The 18,478-nt window shown below is 52.6% G+C and overlaps 8 protein-coding genes across 8 annotated transcripts; 5 read left to right on the top strand and 3 right to left on the bottom strand.

The window, feature by feature from the left end:
- Positions 1-152: 152 nt before the first annotated feature.
- On the bottom strand, positions 153-488 carry IAQ61_008954 (uncharacterized protein; the record flags this gene model as incomplete). Its single annotated transcript, XM_066098193.1, has 1 exon — positions 153-488. One exon carries the CDS (start codon positions 486-488, stop codon positions 153-155), a length of 336 nt encoding a protein of 111 aa, XP_065951832.1.
- On the top strand, positions 487-916 carry RPS30A (ribosomal protein S30A; the record flags this gene model as incomplete). The annotated part of the gene is made up of 4 exons (XM_066098194.1): positions 487-541; positions 596-627; positions 736-840; positions 893-916. 4 exons carry the CDS (start codon positions 487-489, stop codon positions 914-916), a joined length of 216 nt encoding a protein of 71 aa, XP_065951833.1.
- A 452-nt stretch (positions 917-1,368) lies between these two features.
- Positions 1,369-2,364, top strand: IAQ61_008956 (uncharacterized protein). Its single transcript, XM_003836555.2, has 3 exons — positions 1,369-1,524; positions 1,577-1,934; positions 1,997-2,364. Exons 1-3 carry the CDS (start codon positions 1,501-1,503, stop codon positions 2,056-2,058), a joined length of 444 nt encoding a protein of 147 aa, XP_003836603.1. The 5' UTR covers positions 1,369-1,500; the 3' UTR covers positions 2,059-2,364.
- Positions 2,365-2,816: 452 nt separating this feature from the next.
- IAQ61_008957 (uncharacterized protein) lies at positions 2,817-7,748 on the top strand (the record flags this gene model as incomplete). The annotated part of the gene is made up of 6 exons (XM_066098195.1): positions 2,817-3,537; positions 3,595-4,750; positions 4,797-6,673; positions 6,721-6,792; positions 6,935-7,012; positions 7,072-7,748. 6 exons carry the CDS (start codon positions 2,817-2,819, stop codon positions 7,746-7,748), a joined length of 4,581 nt encoding a protein of 1,526 aa, XP_065951834.1.
- Positions 7,749-8,184: 436 nt separating this feature from the next.
- IAQ61_008958 (uncharacterized protein) lies at positions 8,185-12,171 on the top strand. The gene is made up of 3 exons (XM_003836557.2): positions 8,185-9,192; positions 9,249-11,879; positions 11,943-12,171. Exons 1-3 carry the CDS (start codon positions 8,500-8,502, stop codon positions 11,982-11,984), a joined length of 3,366 nt encoding a protein of 1,121 aa, XP_003836605.2. The 5' UTR covers positions 8,185-8,499; the 3' UTR covers positions 11,985-12,171.
- A 513-nt stretch (positions 12,172-12,684) lies between these two features.
- On the top strand, positions 12,685-13,926 carry IAQ61_008959 (uncharacterized protein; the record flags this gene model as incomplete). Its single annotated transcript, XM_003836558.1, has 3 exons — positions 12,685-12,818; positions 12,876-13,200; positions 13,264-13,926. The coding sequence occupies 3 exons, from the start codon at positions 12,685-12,687 to the stop codon at positions 13,924-13,926; spliced, it is 1,122 nt and encodes a 373-aa protein (XP_003836606.1).
- Positions 13,927-14,235: 309 nt separating this feature from the next.
- On the bottom strand, positions 14,236-16,603 carry IAQ61_008960 (uncharacterized protein; the record flags this gene model as incomplete). The annotated part of the gene is made up of 4 exons (XM_066098196.1): positions 14,236-15,228; positions 15,421-15,641; positions 15,878-16,170; positions 16,461-16,603. The coding sequence occupies 4 exons, from the start codon at positions 16,601-16,603 to the stop codon at positions 14,236-14,238; spliced, it is 1,650 nt and encodes a 549-aa protein (XP_065951835.1).
- A 165-nt stretch (positions 16,604-16,768) lies between these two features.
- On the bottom strand, positions 16,769-18,408 carry IAQ61_008961 (uncharacterized protein; the record flags this gene model as incomplete). The annotated part of the gene is made up of 2 exons (XM_003836561.2): positions 16,769-17,464; positions 17,515-18,408. 2 exons carry the CDS (start codon positions 18,406-18,408, stop codon positions 16,769-16,771), a joined length of 1,590 nt encoding a protein of 529 aa, XP_003836609.1.
- Between the last annotated feature and the right edge of the window lie 70 nt (positions 18,409-18,478).

An 18,478-nucleotide genomic window follows, 5' to 3' on the forward strand; every position in this document is an offset into this window, starting at 1 on the left:
GGAACTACAGATTTTTGAAACAGCATACTTCACGCAACGCGACTGAAGAGCGTCCAGGAGCTGTACTGAGTAAATGTGTCTGTAATTTCACCTTGTGATTAATCTCGCTTTGTGCATTAGCTATGTTGGCAGTGGAGTTGGTACGCATGTTCTCAGGACGCGCCAAAGACAGACATGGAAATTATCACGTGATTGCGGAAGGCGGCCGGGGCACCTAACCGAGAGTCTTGGCCACGCTTTGCAGAATTACAGTCAACCACTCGACGCCGCCAGCCATCGACATCCACGACCGCAACCGCAAACTGTACGTATCTCGCCTCCTGAAAACTGCACAAATACACGCCTTCGCATTCCGAATCCCTACGGAGACGAAATTCCGCTTCCTCGCCATTCCGACTCGTGAGCAGCATAGCTAACGAGGCATTTGCCACAACAGAACAGCCTTCGTCGACAGTCACCAACTCATCAAACCCATCAACCGCAATCATGGGTAAGGTTCACGGATCCCTCGCTCGTGCCGGAAAGGTCAAGTCTCAGACTCGTAAGTTCCTGCCCGTCTTTTACGAGTGGAAGAACGATGACTAACGATTCGCAGCCAAGGTAAGCTCGCACTCGTTCCGACATTTCGTCATACTACCGATCAAACGCACTCGATTCCATCGAACCTCGCGCCTCTTGCAAGACAACAGACATTATGCAAAGATGGAGCCTATGCGCTGACACACTGGACAATAGGTTGAGCCCCAGGAGAAGAAGAAGACCCCCAAGGGCCGCGCCAAGAAGAGGCTCACTTACACCCGCCGTTTCGTCAATGTCACCATGACCGGTGGCAAGCGCAAGGTGAGTCGAGATGGAAAGTGTTGGCAATGGAGCACGTCTGACTTGAATCTAGATGAACCCCAACCCTACCTCATAAGCCAATAACAGTAGGAGGAGTTTGGAACGAGCATGATGAGCTAGACGGTTCTTTCACGAAATGGGTATCCTCTGGATGGCTATGACTCTGGATCAGAGGGAGTGGGAATCACGCCATGACGCGGACGTTGCCACGGCACGTCTTTTCGCAGCAGCAAGATCCCACACTTTGGGATGATGGGGGCATATTCATGGCGTAAATGTATATTTGGCTATTTGCACAGCTGCATTACGGAATCTAGGTGCTTCTGTCTCCATTGTGACATGTTTTCTGGCTTTGTGACTTGCATGAGTGATCTAAATTTTGTGTGGCTATCTGTTCCATGGCCATCCCTCGGGTTTGGGTGATTCTTGCCTATAATTTTAGTAGACTGCTTTATGCGACGCTCATTGCTCAATTCCAGCAATGGGAGAAGCGGAGATCGGGTTGGCTATGGATGTCTTGGGAGCAGCCTTACTCTACGATGGGGACAGGCCGAAGCGAGTGGACCTACGTCACCTCACCCCAGCTTGTCTGAGCTCTAATCGAACATCGACATTTGAAGCTCACACAAGATCTTACATGTACCTCGAAACACGGTAATCATGTTCAAGCGACTATTCGGAGAGGTAGACACGTGTTGATTCCCAATGAAACCTTCAGTACTGACAGTCCACCCAGCACGGCGCAAAAAACGTTGTCACCCTCTTCCACAAGCCCTCCAGCCAGGCATCCACCCGCGTCCTCACTCTTCTCAAGCAAACTCATGCGCAGTCCGCTGCCACCGCCACTGGCGACCAGGCCTCCTCTCATGATGCACAAAGCAAAGCAGAGCGCGCCGACTTCGAGCTTGATGTCACAGAAGCCCCGCCCACGAGCGACCAGCTCAAGAACATCATGGAGTATTTAGGCGGAGCTAGCGCAGCGAGCAAAGTCGTTACAGGAGCATCAAGTGAGATAGATGCACTGAGGAGACTACAGGCAGATGGAAACACGTTTCAGAGACCGCTCGTCGTGAATTGGAATTCGGGCAGAGCTGGTAAGTTCACGCTCACGGCCTGGCAAGACCATTGTTGATGAATGATGGCTAACTCAATGTAGTCGTTGGAGAGAATGAGTCTGAGATCTTGAGTCTACTGAAGAAGTCGGCAGAGAGTTCCTAGATTTCCTGCGATGGGCCGTAGCCACAGTGGCTCGCGACGGAAGACGACCTCAGTTCAGCAGGATTGAATTGCTCTCACCGCCCACGAATCCTTTAATGAGATATGCGGTCAAAACACGGGTAGTTGCACATGGATGCTAGCCCACCCAATCCTATGTAAAACATTCCCCTCCAGCTGTTTCTGTACTATGATGTGGGCATTCGTTCTGTTTCTTTTTCTCCATGCCATGTACGACTCCCAAATAACCTTGTTTGCAACAAGTGGCATTCCCTTTGTCTTCTCACTATCTCATGTTCTCAATTCTCACTATCTCATGTTCGCTGTGACGGTCACACTGCAAACGCACAGGCAATGGCTAGCCAGTGCGCACATTGGTCCGCCATAGCATTGAGTATTGTCACCTTCACCTACTCTCCGTGTCGAGCGCCAAGCATCGCTCCTTCCTCCCCAAGCAGCGCCGTCATAACAGTCCCACTCACTCGCAGTCGCATCGTCCAAACAATCCGATAACCTTCCATTTGCTCCTTCCCCGTCGGTCGGTCGTCTATCAGCACACCTCTTCCTTCAGTCTACTTTTGCACCCACGCTTGCTTCATCACCTTCCTCACCTCCTTATAACCAGCCACTTCCACACTGCGCATGCGTACGCGCCTTCTGAATTGAGGCAGCATTGTCAAAGCTATCGCCAGATATTCATGTCTGAATCTTCTCCTCCGCTGGCGGCCATAGCTACGGCGACGGCAGCCGAACCCCCAAGTATGACTTCAGACAACCCGCCAACTCAATACAATGGCCCAGATCAGCCCGCCACTGCGCCTGCTCAGGATGGCCCCAAATTACGAGAATTTACGCCAGGCTGCGACCTTGCAATCTTCTCGACTGAGCTGGGCACCCAGGCTAAACGTGCGCTCGAAGGCCAACTTCGTCCGCCCGTGATCGTTAGAAGCGACGGCGTATTAGGTGTGGTCGATGCAGCTCAGTACTGGCAGCGCAGGTTCAAGGTGCAATGTCTTTGCATATTCCCTGGCCAAGACTGGACGATCAGCGACCTGTGGGATCCTGTTGATATCCAGCTGGATACGTCTCCCTTCTGTCAAGAAATGTTGAAGTTCATCTCAGGCGATACCTATCATGCTGCCCGCATCTTTGCAAAGGACTTCATTCGCGCATACCCAAATCGTTTATCTGTTTTGGGGAAAGATATGTCGGAACTACACACTCCCCCTGACCCCTTTAGTATGGTCGACAAGATCTACAACGAGGGCGAACGTGGTGCATTCCCTCGTACATTCCTTTGGCACGTTGCCCACATGATGCGAGCCTCTGTGCTGGGGCTAGGACTTGTAAAACCCGTGGGAACGACTCAGGACAAGAGCTCAGCTTGTGTTCCGCGATGCGAAGACAAAAAGCAAGAAGATGTGTCCGACAGCAACCAGGATACTTTGCCCCAGACAGAACCAATCATAGCTAGTGCATCGCGTAAGAAGAACCGCAAGATAAGTCGGTCTCGTCCAAATAAGCTGACAACTATGGAAGCGCCTTCGACGATTGTTGAGGTCACTCTAAATGAACTCGCCTCGCTTGTAGCCACCGCACCCCTCCAGCCTGAACAGACACCTGTGTCATCCCACGACTTACAGGGAGCTGGAAGTCAGCACAACGAGCCTGTTGAATGTCGCATGAATCGTTCAACTGGCCATTCCGTCACGTCACCGACTGTAGCTCCTCAGAGCTTGAGACTGCCCAAGGGCCCGCCTCGTAACGTGGGAACTGGAGTCCACCCTCAACCTTTTACCTCGCATAATTGGGCCGAGAATAACTACCGCCCTGCATATGGTCAATACCCTCCTCGACAAACATCAGGTGGAATGGCCCAAATGACTTCGCCCCACTTCATGGCATCCAACATGGCAATCGGTCAGCATATGGTTCCGGCAGGCTACGTTGCACCATACCCTCAAGGTCTTCCCATGATGCCGGCGAACATGTCACAAATGCCGCATTATAACCCAGCTGTTGTACAATCTGGAATGATGGTACACCCATCGGCCATGATGCAGAACCCTCAGGCAGGTCCTGTGTACGCCCCGCAACCCCATACCGTACGCGGCTCCTCTATGGGCGATATGACCAACATTGGTTACTACGCGAATACAATGTCATCCCATAGCCTCAGCAATGCGGCATCTTCAATGCGCAGATCAAGTAACTACAATGCCAACGGCACCCTGTTCGACCCGTACAACGGCACGAACAGCAACTTCCGGGAGACGACCTCGTACAAGGGCAAGAAGCCGCATTACAATGACACACCTTACCAAGGGAATCGGCCACGCAACATGTCCAATTCAGGGTCGCGCCCCATACATGCATCATACAAAGCTGAACGTGCGATTAGCCAGCCGTACCATAGTGCGCCTCACAGTCATCGTCCTAAAACGCGCCACAACTCTGAAGATGACCCAAGTATCACCGAGAACCGCTTGACAGGATGTCATGAACAGTGGATTGGTCCCGAGAATGTGACAGTCAGTGAGCTCTTTGTCGGTGATTTGCCCTCGGATATATCCGCGGGCGAGGTGCAGAAGATGTTCGAGCAGCAGATGAGCATCCTACCTGCCCATGTCTCGGTACGCCATCCAAAGAGGACTGAAGGCTTTCCACACCATGATCGCTGCCATGCATTCGTCTCGTAAGTAGCACCTCAGGTCGTTTGATAGATCACTGACACTTCTTAGGCTTCAATCAACAGCTGATGCCAAGAAAGTCATGGGCATGCGTGAACGTAACTTTCGTCTTCGAGACGATGGACATCCAGTCTCAGTATCTGTACCTAGACGCTTCTTTCAGCTTCCGACAGAGCAGTTGCGACGCGCCTCATCAAGCTCAGGGTCATACTTTATTCCGACTCCATATGAAGATCGAAATGGCAAGGCCACTCATCTACTGACACGTGACGACAATAAGATAGTGAAACCGTCTGATGCGAGCGCAACGCTTGTGAAGGCTGTGTACTCTCCCCAGGACGCTAGAAGCGGCCCGCACAAAAAGACCGATGTGAGATCGAATACCGACGAAGATGGCACGGATGAGACTCATCGAGCCCGTAAAACGAAGCCACGACAGATCTCTCCGACCAAAAAGCAACACGCTAAGCGCGAAGGCGTCACCCCTAAGATACCATCAGCTAAAGGAGCGAAGCCTGTACATACTACAGCCAAAGACTCGACTGCCGTGACACCTTCTGGAAGCAATGATAAAAGCACTCAACGTCGAGCTCAAGACATCACGATCTCCTCGTCTCCAGCTAGCAAGAAAAAGGGTACGGCGAAGAAATCAGTTATACTGCCGACGGCAAATGCATCTCTCGCCGAAGAAACACCCCTTAGTACCACGACAAGCTCTACAGTGCCTTCACATGCAGAAGCAGCGATAGGGCCTGGTGAGAACGAATCAACAGCCGTGAAACAGTTCGAAACAAACTCGGCCCCCAGTATCAAGTTGGAGCCTACGATGACTGCAGATGTGATTGAGCAGCCCCATGAAAACACGGTTACAGAAGAAGAATCCAGTAAGACTGCAAAAGTTTCGTCCCCAAAATTACCGGAACACACCGCAGTGAACGACAAGACGCCTCGCGAGGAAGGCTCTGGAACTATGATAGAAATGCAGGCAAAGCCGATGCCCACAGAATCCAACCAAAAGAAAGTTGAGAGGCCCACCACTAGCCGTCAAGAGAAAGATGTTATCAAGGACGTTTCTGAGTTAGCGCCTCACGCAAAGTTGACAGCTGCGATAGGGACACCCCAAGCTACTAGTAGCACGGAGAGTGGCAAGGACACCGCCTCTAATGAGAAGACTGCGCCTGAAATTGGGACTGGGTCTTTGATTAAGTCTACTACTGTCTCTACTGCAGAGATTCCCGCAAAGCCTGTCGTCCAGCAGGTATCTTCTCTCCACCCTTATGCCAAGCCCAACAAGGTTCAGCAGAAAAAGGCAAAGGATGCGTTACGAAAACAACAAAAGAAGGAACAGGCCGAGAAAGCGGAGAAGGCCAAATTAGAGAAAGCAAAAGCAGAGAAGGCCAAAATAGAGAATACAAAGGTCTCCACAAGGAGGGAAGCTGCGGTGTTGACAGAAAACATTGAAAAGTCGCAAGACCTTTCCCATACTCCAATTCTACCAAACGAAACAATGGTCGAGCAAGTCGACATGTCAGGGGTCGCCAAGGGCAAACTCGCTGTATTGGCCAACGCAGCGGCACTAGCGATCGATTATGTGCTGGAGTCCGAACCCATTTCTGATGCAGCAGTGCCACCGATCCCACCAGCCGAGCGGATCCCCACAAACCAGGCCCCGGCAGGGATCAAGAAGGCGAAAGAACATGAGGTGCAGATGAAGGTAATTGCGATGGCTGCCGAAGCTTCAACAATGAAGCCCCAGATGGAGGAATCACAAGACTCCCTAATTAATGTCACGGCGAGTGAAATAGCCAATCCCGCTTCTTCCGAGCCAGCAACACCGACACCGAAGAAGAAGTCCAAGACCAAACGTAAGAAGGCAAAGGTGATACCTGCGCATGAAGAGAACAAGCAGGCAGAGGGGTATGCAAATGGTAAGCCTGATTCGCCCACCAGGGAGAGCCATTCAGTAACTCTTAAGGCGCTCAGCGAGACAGTGAGCCCGACACAACCGGGCTATATGAGAGGGTACGACGAGGCCTTGGATACGGAGGTGCGTCTTAGTAGTACCACCACCCTCCTAAGCATCAGCCCCGTAGGCCCTCTTAGCTGCGCTCAAGAGCGTGCGAGCGCCCACAGAGACTGTCCTAGTGTGGCTACACGGCAAGAGATGATACCCCCTTCTGAACAATTAGACCATAACCAGATCGACCATGAACGAGCCCTTGATACCCCTCTCTACACCCCGTCCGACTCCCAAGAACCTATTATATGTAAGTAGCCATTCATTTGCTCAGGTCGAGCGTACCCCTGGTCTGACTTTGTGGGATAGTTACCCCTCCATCCGACCACCCATCCGAGGACGAGAGCGATAACACCTTGCCGCTTTTTCCAGCGGGAGATGATGCTCACACGGATCGTCAGAATGCTTCTTCTCCATCACCAAACACATTGATCCCAAACATTGTGCAACCTAATGCTGCTGAGGTGGCAGCTTCTGCTACGGACATGCCCGCCGTAGAGACCCCTAAAAAGAAGAAGAAGAAAAATAAGAAAAAGAACAAAAACAAGTCCACAAGTAGTGCGACTGACTCTCCTGCACCTGCCAGTGCTGGCAAGCTGGAACTTCACGTCACGGCTGGCCAGTCTTCATCCAGCTCTCAAAATGCGGGTGTCCCTATGATGGATAATACGAAAGCAAGCTCAGGCCTTGAGGACCCTCTTTTGGCCCTAGCAGCAGCTGCTACCAAAGAGCAAAAGAAGGATTGGGTGGGACAGGTCACCGGGGGCAATGTCCATTACCTGATTACAACAACGAAGAATGCGTCTTTGGCTGACGTGCAAGCCGAGTATGCTGCGGCGGGCAAGAAACCAAAGGTGGAAGCGTACAAGCTAGCAGAGGGGGATAAAGTGGAAGACTTTTTGCCCAGCAAGTTGCTTCCGCAGAATATTGAAGATTACTTGCGTGACTTTGCTGCCTCCAAGGACGCGGACAAGAAGAAGGCTTGATGGTAGAGAGAGATACTTTGCGTCTCTAGTGGCGAGCAGCAGAACTCTGGGTACTTGGGTGGGTGGGATGATTGCTCTCGGGGGTCTTTGTTTTCTTTTTTGGGGGAGGGTTATCAGATGGCATGAAGGGCGGCGGGTTGTGCATGCATGGGCGGCGTACTTTGTCTCCTTCACCATGGCATCAGAGTGTAGTGTTAGCCAGGAATAAGCGACTGAGAAGATATGTCCTGATCAAAGCTCTACGATGTTGATGTGTTGTGTGATATGTGTTTTGTTGTTGTCTAGGCACGTGTGAAGGGACTGGACACCTAAAGTTCGGGCGAGGTGAGGCAAGGCCAAAGACGGCAAGACCGTAAAAAAAAAGGTGCCATGGTAGTCCCGGCGCTTGGGCCACCGCTCAAGAATAATTTCAGGGCCCTGCCCAACCACTACTAAGGCGGGCCACCCTCAACGCAACCGCGCACTTGTCTTTTCTCCTCTTCCTCCTCCTTGACACCCTTTTTTTTCTGTGTTTTTGTGTTTGCTTGTACCGTATAGACTCTCCACTCTCCCGTTTTGGAGCGTCTATTCACCCAGCACTGTCGCACTTGTTTCTTCACAGACACTTCTCAGCCCTCAGCAAAATCGCAGTCGCAATCGATAAGCAGCCCCGCCAAAAAGAAATCGCGCCAACAGAGAGCCCCCCTAAGAGGACAAAGACAGAGTTTCCCCTTCAGGAGCCAAAAGGAGCACATCGACACGGCTGTCTCTGATGCCGCACTCTGAATCTCCGCCCATGGCCCCCGCGATAGTTGTCGACAAGGCCGGCGCTGCCACGCCTCCCTCTGCAGAGGATGTCGCCGCCTTTGTCAGCAGCATCCTCACCGCAAAGACGTCGCACGCCTCGGTAGATGCTGCCTACGCCCTCACAACCCTCCTACAAAACTCGGTGGGCTTCCGTGGCCTACAAGGCTATGGCATCTTCGACGAGATCAAGAAGGCGGCTACCAACAAGAAGGATGCCGTGCGGAGAGAGGGCGCCATGAATGCCCTGGGCGCCTTCTTTGAGCGTCTTCCGCGCTCGCAAAAGATTACAGAGGCCATCTTCCTAGTCCAGGAGGAGGCGCTTGTCCCGCTGGTGCTTGATGCGCTCGCCGACAAGACGGGCTCCGTCAAGGAGTCGGCCAAGTATGCCCTCGACGCCCTATTCGAAAATTTGACGGCCGAGGCCAAGGTCTATGGCCTGCTGCCTGTGCTCTCCAAGTACTTGGGCAAGAAGTCCGGGAAGTGGCAGGGTGCTGTCGGCGCATACGAGCTGATCGGCCGTATGGCGGACAAGGCCAAGATGGGCATGGAGAGTTTCGAGGTGGAGAAGGAGAAGGACATCCTGCGCAATGCCATGGGCAAGCGGCTCGAGGGTCTCATTCCCATTGTCGAGGCCGGCATGCACGATCTCAAATCTGAGGTGAGTTCCACTCTTTCCCTGGACGGTACATTTGGCCATGACTAATAGATCAACAGGTCGCAAAACAAGCGAACAAGACCATGAACAGTCTGACCACCCTTCTCCAGAACGACGATATCGCGCCCCGGATACCTCTGCTCGTCAAGGCCATCGAGGACCCCTCTACCCAGAGTTTGCAAAAAGCGATTCACGCCCTCTCCCAGACCACCTTTGTCGCAATCGTCACATCTCCTGTCCTTGCCATGGTCACTCCTCTCCTCGAGCGTTCGTTGAACACGCCTACAACCTCACAGGAAGTCACCCGCCAGACCGTTGTCGTCGTGGAGAACTTGACCAAGTTGGTCCACGACCCTATCGAGGCCCGCGCCTTCTTGCCCAAACTCCGGCCTGGTGTCAAGGCTGTTGTCGATCGTGCTTCTCTCCCCGAGGTCCGCGAAATCGGACAGCGTGCGTTGGACGTTATTGATAAGGCTATGGAGGTCAAGGATGGCAGCGCTGATGCCAGTGCTATTGCTCGCAACCAGCCTTCCGATGTGGCCAAGACCATCGAGACGCAGCTCAATAACCACGCGAGACTCCTCAACTACCTTGGAGACGCCGAGGTTTGGGCTGTGGCCAAGGCTTACATATCCGAGATGATTGCTGAGGATCTGGACCAACGTGAGCTCACCCGCGTCACCCAGCTCATCACCCCTTACATGGAGTCGCTGGTCAATGCCGGAGATGCCGAGAAGGTCGCTGAGGCTGTCCACCAATTCTATGTGGACGAGGACCACCGCAAGTTCGGCCAGCCTGTGAAAGAGGACGACGGCGAGGTTGAGATTGTCAATGCTGTCTTCTCTCTTGGATACGGAGGTATGCTTCTGTTGTCCCACACCAACCTCAGACTTCTCAAGGGACATCGTTATGGTCTCTGTGGTCGCAACGGTGCTGGAAAGTCTACTCTGATGCGCAGTATCGCCGAGGGAAAGCTCGAGGGCTTCCCATCTCAGGATGAAGTCAAGACATGCTTCGTTGAGCACAACCAGGGTGAGGACGCCAATCTCACCATTTTGGAATACATTCTCCGCGACCCCAGATTCAAAGGAGAAAGCCGAGAGCGTATCACTGAGGTTCTGGAAGAGGTTGGCTTCACATCCGGTCCTAATGGCCGACAATCTGAGAAGGTTGGCTCGCTCTCGGGTGGATGGAAGATGAAGTTGGCGCTGGCCCGTGCTATGCTCATGCGTGCTGATGTCTTGCTTCTCGACGAACCGACCAATCACTTGGACGTCGCCAACGTCGCATGGCTGGGCAAGTACCTTAGGGAACACACCGAGATCACCAGCTTGATCGTCTCTCACGACTCCGGTTTCCTTGATGATGTCTGCACAGACATCTACCACTACGAGCAGAAGAAATTGGTCTGCTACAAGGGTAACCTTGCCGACTTCGTCAAGGTCAAGCCGGAAGCCAAGAGCTACTATACGCTTTCCGCATCCCAGGTTCAATTCAAGTTCCCCCCTCCGGGCATCCTGACCGGTGTCAAGTCAAACACCCGCTCCATTCTTCGCATGACCAACTGCACGTACTCATATCCCGGTGCCTCGAAGCCCTCGCTGGTCGATGCCTCCTGCAACTTGTCTCTCTCATCTCGTGTTGCTATTATCGGTGCCAATGGTGCTGGTAAGTCTACACTTATCAAGATGCTCACGGGCGAGACTATCCCCCAGGAAGGTACTGTCGAGAAGCACCCCAACTTGCGTATCGGATATATCAAGCAGCATGCTCTTGAGCATGTTGAGATGCACATGGAGAAGACTCCCAACCAGTACCTCCAATGGCGTTATGCCAACGGTGACGATCGCGAGGTGCTTATGAAACAGACCCGTATTCTTACCGAGGAAGACAAGAAGCAGATGGAGACACCCATCGACCTTGGTGACGGCAAGGGACCTCGCAGAATTGAGGCGTTGATTGGTCGTGCGAAGTACAAGAAGACCTACCAGTACGAGGTCAAGTGGCTCCACATGCTGCCCAAGTTCAACAGTCAGATTTCGCGTGAGACGCTTCTTGAGAAGGGTTTCCAGAAGTTGGTCCAGGAGTTCGACGATCACGAGGCGTCCCGCGAGGGTCTCGGGTACCGCGTGCTGGAACCCAAGGTCATCTCCAAGCACTTCGAAGACTTGGGCATGGACCCTGAAATCGCCAACCACAATGAGATCTCAGGTCTCTCTGGAGGCCAAAAGGTCAAGGTTGTGCTTGCCGGTGCCATGTGGAACAACCCCCATCTCCTCGTTCTCGACGAGCCCACTAACTTCTTGGATCGTGATTCCCTCGGTGGTCTCGCTGTCGCCATTCGCGACTACAAGGGTGGTGTCATTATGATTTCCCACAACGAAGAGTTTGTCGGTGCTCTCTGCCCTGAACAATGGCACGTCGCGGACGGCCGTGTCACGCACAAGGGCCATCTTGCTGTGAACATGGATCGTTTCGAGGACTCGCGTCCCGGCTCCAGCAATGTGAGCAGCAACGTGAGCTCTGCAGCGCCCAGTACAACCGGTACACCTGTTATGAGCGATGCGGAAGGCACAAGAGACGATATGAAGTTCAAGTCGAGAAAGAAGAAGAAGATGACCAAGAAGGAGCTCAAGGACCGCGAAGTCCGTAGGAGATTGAGATATATTGATTGGTTGAACAGTCCCAAGGTACGTCATTTCCCTTGCCAATCTCATTGCTATCCCAATATCGTTTGCTAATACGATTCATAGGGCACACCGCAACCCCCCAACACTGATGACGAGGCTGAATAGACCTATGACTACTACGTGTGGCGTGATGAAACTCTTAGACTTTTTGCATGGGAAAGGCGTTTGATAGAGGTGGGACTTTGTTTCTTGCACTGTGCAGTTGAGTGCACGTGAATAGAATATGAGGAGGCTATTTCCTTTCTCTTAGCTAGCATGTTTGTGCAGATCAAAAGCATTATTTACCCTTCCATGTCTTTTTCTGACTCCCATTCGTCATTTTTGCGTTTGCTAGGCTGCCACTAATCTGTCTTGTTGCATGTTGTCTCGTGTTGGACTGGATCAAGGCCACAATTTGTTGGCTCTATCAACAAGAACGCCGCTCCGTAAGCTATTGTCGAGGTCTAATGGACATTTGAAGTCTCGTACTCAAGGCATCGACCCTAGAAGACATACGTTGAGTCGTCCTTTCCCATCTCTCATCAGCTCCAATCACACTCAGAGCTGAGTCTCCCAACTGGCCTCATTTTATTTTCCCCTCACTCCAACTCACCGCTTTGCCCTCTTACATCAGTGTGTGCGGGGATTGTGCAAACGGCCCTGCGTTCGATCTAGCAGCACGTCCATCCATATAAAGTGCCCCAAGCTACGTCTCTGCCCTCCTCAATCACACCCTAACGACCGTCTTTCCCAGAAGCCTATCTTCAACCTTCTATACCCATCACACATTCACTTCCAACATCCATTGCACCCCCCATTCGCTACTATGAGACTGTTCAGAATCGCCCTCGCCGGGCTGGCTACCCTCGCAGTAGCCGCATCAAATGCTCCTTCCAACCAGAAGGACACCATTACCGATCTTGTCCCGCCCTTCATCAATGATCCCGATGCCGTCATCACGTATGCCCTCTTCTCCCACCCTCTGTACCTATGCTCAAGCTAACCACCTCAACGCAGTTACCACTGCAACAAGGCCGAACCCACCATCATCGAAGAACGCACCAATAGCGGAGACCTCACTGATGTTACTACCGTCTTCAACTGCCCCCGTGGCGATTGCTACCAGTTCAACACCGGCGCTACATGCAGGGAATCGACAATTAATGTGAAGGCTCGCTCTCCTATTGCACAGGAGAACAAGCACTACGTCTGCAGCAAAGACCGTGCAAGTGTGCTCATATGCCGCTATGGCTTCTGTAGCACTGATTATTACTGCAACATCAAAGGGTCTGGGTCATATTGTCACGATGACTGCATATGTTGCAAGAAGGGTAATCGCAAGGTACGTTGCTTTGAGTGCTGAGCAGTGATGATATGCACCGGTCATACTAAGCCTCATGTTCAGGCTGCAGACAGCGACAAGAGCGATGGCTTCGAGCTCTCGACCTCAGCTGCTTCCTCCCCAGAGACTCTCGAGTACAAGCTGGATCCCCAAAAGCTGGCCGCGCGCACAAACTCTCCCGGTGCAGCAGAAGTTATGCAGAGTTGTCCCAAGCAAGGCCTTTACATGTGCAATCTTTCGCTCGAGGCAGTCTTTGTATGCAATGCCATCTATCAATGGCAACTGTCTGCAGACTGCCGTCCTGGCAAGTGCGTCGATAATTTCGACGCTGGTACCGCCTTCTGCCAGGGCAAACATGAGCCTAGGAATTCTGCTCGCGATATCGAACAAACTTCAGGAACATTGACAATGACAGAAAATCCAGAGGCTGCAGAACCCCTCAAAGACGTCATTTCGAGTGGCCGACCTGGCAGTTGTGTTGATGAGCTCAGTGCTGGTACAACCCACTGTATCACGAAGAAGTCTACTAGTGCGCCTGAGGCAGGTGCTGTGATCGCCCAACAGCAGCATTGCGACAAGCCAGGAGCGTACAGATGTGACATCTCAGGCCAGAAGATTGGAGTCTGCAGTCCTAGCAACGACTGGATTCTTTCTTCTGATTGCTCGCCCGGTCACTGTGTCGACGGACCAATCGATACAGCCTACTGCACTGCAAGGATAGACTAGCTGTAGCCATGTTTTGAGGGGGTGCGATCAACCTCTTTGGGCAAGGAGAGTGGGCAAGGAAAAGAAAATCGGATGACATGTAGATGTGGAGATCTGTCCATATGCCACTAAGTAGAGACTGAATGGAGCTTCTACCAATTACTCGAGTTCACGTGGCACTCACTCCGACCCATGATAACTGCCAGCAGGATTGTGATTTGAACTGATGGATTGCTCACTACACTCAGGATCTGCCTTGCCTACTAAGTTCTTAGCAAGTGCATATGTCCTCAATTACCCACTTCCAAATTTGCGTGAATCTGCTCCCCTCTACTTCACTCCCATAGCCACCAACCTCCCAACCCCATCAAACATATACACCCTCCCATCGCCAAACACCGGCCTCGAATACTTGACTGCACCCTCAACCTTCGGCAACGGCAACGGTATCAACGACCCATTCTCGGGAACCGCCTTGTAGGCCAACAACCCCTTGTCCACATCCGTAACCCACACAATCCCAGTCCCTTCCTTCCCTTCATCGCTCGTCACCGTCGGCACGCCCACAAAGTTATAATGCGGATTGTTAAATGGGGCCACCCCCGCTAGCGTGAACAACTCACTGCCCGACGACGACGTTGAAGCATTTCCCCCCTCCCCCGCCCCAGCATTAAACCGATACGCACTCAACGGCCCATTCCCCATATTCACATAAACCCATCCACCCTCGAGCGGATAACTCCCCACCCCACCAAACACCTCACCCGGCAACTGTATAACCTGGAGCGCCGCATCCGTACCATTGGGCCCCATACGGTACCCACCCAGGTTTCCCGCATCGAGAACGTACAGCTTCGTATTCGTACTTGTCGCGATACCAATCTGCGCCACCTGAGGCGTAGAAAACGTAGACGGATCGAGCAGGGCAAAACTCCCGCTTCCAATGTCCTGCCCAGCGTCAGTTTGGTAGTCGAACGGGCGGAAGAAGTCGACGAGCTGGATCCCTTTTGCCGCTTCTCCTGTCCCGCTGCCTTCGTCGAGTCGGATCCGTACTACCGTCTCGGATAAGACGCCTTCGTACTGGGTTCCTGGTTTGGGGGTGGTACTGGTATTGGGGCTCTGGGAGCCGGAGCCGTTGTCGATGGTGAAGAAGACGTCTTGTCCGTTGGAGGAGAGACCCATGCCGGCTTGCCAGATTCCGCCTGCGCCGCCGCCGTGCCAGGATGTCCAGTCCGGGGTGTAGGAGGACGTGGGGCCGGCTTGAGTGGTCCAGCGGTAGGTTTTGCGGGTTGCAAGGTTGACGGCTACGAGGGAGCCTGTGTACTGGATTTGGGAAAGGGTTTGGGTTAGTTTTTTTTTCGTTCAAAGGGTTTTGTATGGGGGTTATCTTGGAGGATCTTTGTTGGGATGATGGGAATGATTGAGTGTGAAGCGAGAGTGGGTGATTTAGTGACCAGTAACTGCGAACATCCCCCTCCCCCCTGAAAAAAAAACTTGCAATTGAACAAGACGTACATTAAACGCATCACACATGCCCCCAAACCCGGCATACAACACCTCCCCTAACAGCAGCAGCGCAGGCCGCTGCAACACCAACCCGCCCAGAAACATCTTGCGCGAATCGTTGTCGGCAGGGACATCGTCGATGAAGAGCGGGAACTTGTACAGATCGAGCAGGGTGTCGAGATAGACACCGTAGAGATACGTGACGGCATTGAGAGGAGGGGCGGCACCGCCTGGGACCCTGTAATCCCTTTTATTTTGGTGAGGGAGTGAGTTAGTTGGCGCGGTCTCATGCTGGGTCTACAAGGAAAGGAGGGGACGAAGAAGGAACGCAAGACAATGAACAAAGACAAAAGATGAAAAAATCCAACTAACTCAATATAACTCTTAACATAAAAAAACACAACCCCTTCCTCCACATACACCACCGGCGTCCCCACAATCCCCACCGTCCTCCCCACCTGCTCACAAAACGCCATCTCCGTCGGCCACGCAGGCGCCACCTGCCGCTCCTTCAACAGCTCCCCCGTCACCGCGTCAAACGTGCGAATCCGGTTCTCGGTCGAGGCCGTGAAGACGATCTGGCGGCCGGTGTCGGGCAGCGTGTAGAGCAGGGGTCGGGCCCAGTGCTTTTCGTTGGCTGCGAAGCTGGCGTTCCAGAGGTGCGTGAAGGAGGGGAGGTGGGAGGGCGAGATGGCGTGGGTGCCGCCGAGGTAGGAGGATTGGGGGATGTCGGCATCGTGGGGGGAGTCGGTTGGGGCGCTGTGGGTTGGGGTGGGGAGGAGAAGGAGAAGGTGGAGGAGGAGGGGGAAGATACGGGGGATGTGTTGGAAGGGTCTCATAGTGGGAATTTTTTCTCTTTTTTTCCTTTTTTTTCGAGGAGACGACCTTTCTTGTGAGATGTATGGGATGGAAGCATTTATACTTGTTAGTGTTAGTGGACGTCGAGAGTCTCGCGGTTAGTGCTCCTGCATCGAGTGACGCAAGCACAGGGCATCATGAGATGCGTTGATATATAAACTACTCGCGATATTCTGGAGAGCAGTATTTACCCTGTGTGCCGGAGATTGAGGGGGACAGGGAATGAGAGTTGTGCTAGATTGACGTGTGGGGCTTGACAGTCGACATTACCCAGATCGAGCATGCGTCCACGAAGCGAGGTTTCCGGCTTGATGATTGGTGATTTTCCGTACATGTCTGAAGTGATAGTCCACAGTGGCTAGGTATCGATACTCGCATTGAAACGCACCTTTGTCAGAAAAATCTTGGATTTGCCGCTTGATGTATTACAGTCTATAACCATCATGTAACAACAATACTCACACACTTTTGATCCCAGGAACCAATTCCCTTCAACACCTCACTCCACAACAGGCACTTGATCCTCGATCCTCCTTAAAAGCGGTACCCTCTCCGCATCGATATTGTTCCCCTCCGGATCCTTGGGATCAGGATACATCATCTTGGCATACTCGCCCTTTGCAACTTTACTAACTCTCCACGTGCCCGCCTCACCAGCCTCCTTGAAGAAGTCCTGATTCTCATCGAAAGAGCGACCACCCGTCTCTGGGAGATAGAGAAACGTCCACAGACCAGCTACCGCGTTCGTGCATGCGAACACGACGAAGATGTAATAACCCAGGTTATTGAACAGCACGGGTGTCAAGAAGGTAATGGCAAAGTTTGCAATGCCCCAAATAATGACCGAGATGGCGGTGCCCTGTGCGCGGGCGTTCGTGGGGAAGATCTCAGTGGGGATGAGCCAGACGGTGGAGAGCCAGCCGATTCCAAAGGCTCCTGTTGCGATAAATAAGATGACTGTGCCAATGACGCCAGGCACGATGATGGGGATGTCGAGGCTGCTCGAGTTCGCCGCCAGGCCACCGAAGACGCAGAGCAGAGCGAAGCAGGAAGACAGAATGATGGAGCCTTGAATAAGGAGGTGACGTCGTCCGAGAGCATCAATGAGAAGCCAGGCCAGTGTCATGAGGAAGAAATAGGATGTGTAGTTCCCCAACGTAAGGTATTCGGATTGCCTGACCCCAAAACCGAGGAGCTGGAGCTTTTGTTAGATTCAGGTGAAGACGGATGATCAAGTTGACTTACTTCGAAAATCTGAGGTCCGTATACAGAAACCGCTCCATACCCTGTCAATGCCTGGTTTACCTGACACATGATGGTCACCATGGTGGGGTGAAACTGGGGATGACTTGGGCTCATCATGTCCAAATAGCCCACGCTATCACCCTTTTCTTTCTCATGTTGCTCCTTCAACTCGTCGAATTTCTCCTCGCCTCCATCACCGTAAATCTCCTCCAACGCCTCCTTCGCGTCATCCTCCCGATCATTGAAAAGAAACCACCTCGGGCTCTCGGGCAAACGCTCGACAAAGGCCATCAACAGCACAGGATAGACCTGCATAACGATAATCGGCGTCCTCCACGCCCACTGATTCTGCTTCCCCAGCGCAATCGTGATGCCAAGGTTAATCCCAAACGCCATGACGAGGCCAAAAATATTCGACTGAAACTCCTGCGCCAGCGCCTTGCCTCTTGAATCATCAGACGAGAGTTCGGAAGAATATGTCGGAATGACGGCGTCGATGCCTCCAACGCCCAAGCCCATAATCACTCGTCCCACAATCATAACCCACAGGGCAATACCCTCAAACTTCATACCCGCAACAAACATGACTAGGTTGCCCAGACTCGCCGCCGCCAGACTGAAGAAAATGCTCTTCTTCCTGCCGACCTTGTCTGCCATTTTAGAGAAGAGGACGGCGCCGACTGCACAGCCGAGGTAGTAAATGGCCACGATGACGCCGACAATGGGGGATTCTTCTGCAATGCCCATGGTCGAGAGGTAGTCCTCGTTTGTGTTGATGAGGGACATCATGCCCTGGTCGTAGCCATACAGGGCAATTGCTGTTGCAGAGAATATCACGACATTGGCTTGCTTGTCTGTGGTTACCTGTTTGACATGATCGATGAGGAACGACATGGTGAATGTATTTCAGGTCAATTGCCTGACCGTGTACCGTTTGGAGAAGGAGGGCAATCGAAAGTAAGAG

Source organism: Plenodomus lingam (genome assembly GCF_022343315.1).
Source record: "Plenodomus lingam strain CAN1 chromosome Unknown contig_5, whole genome shotgun sequence".
Classification (NCBI taxonomy): Eukaryota; Fungi; Ascomycota; class Dothideomycetes; order Pleosporales; family Leptosphaeriaceae; genus Plenodomus; species Plenodomus lingam.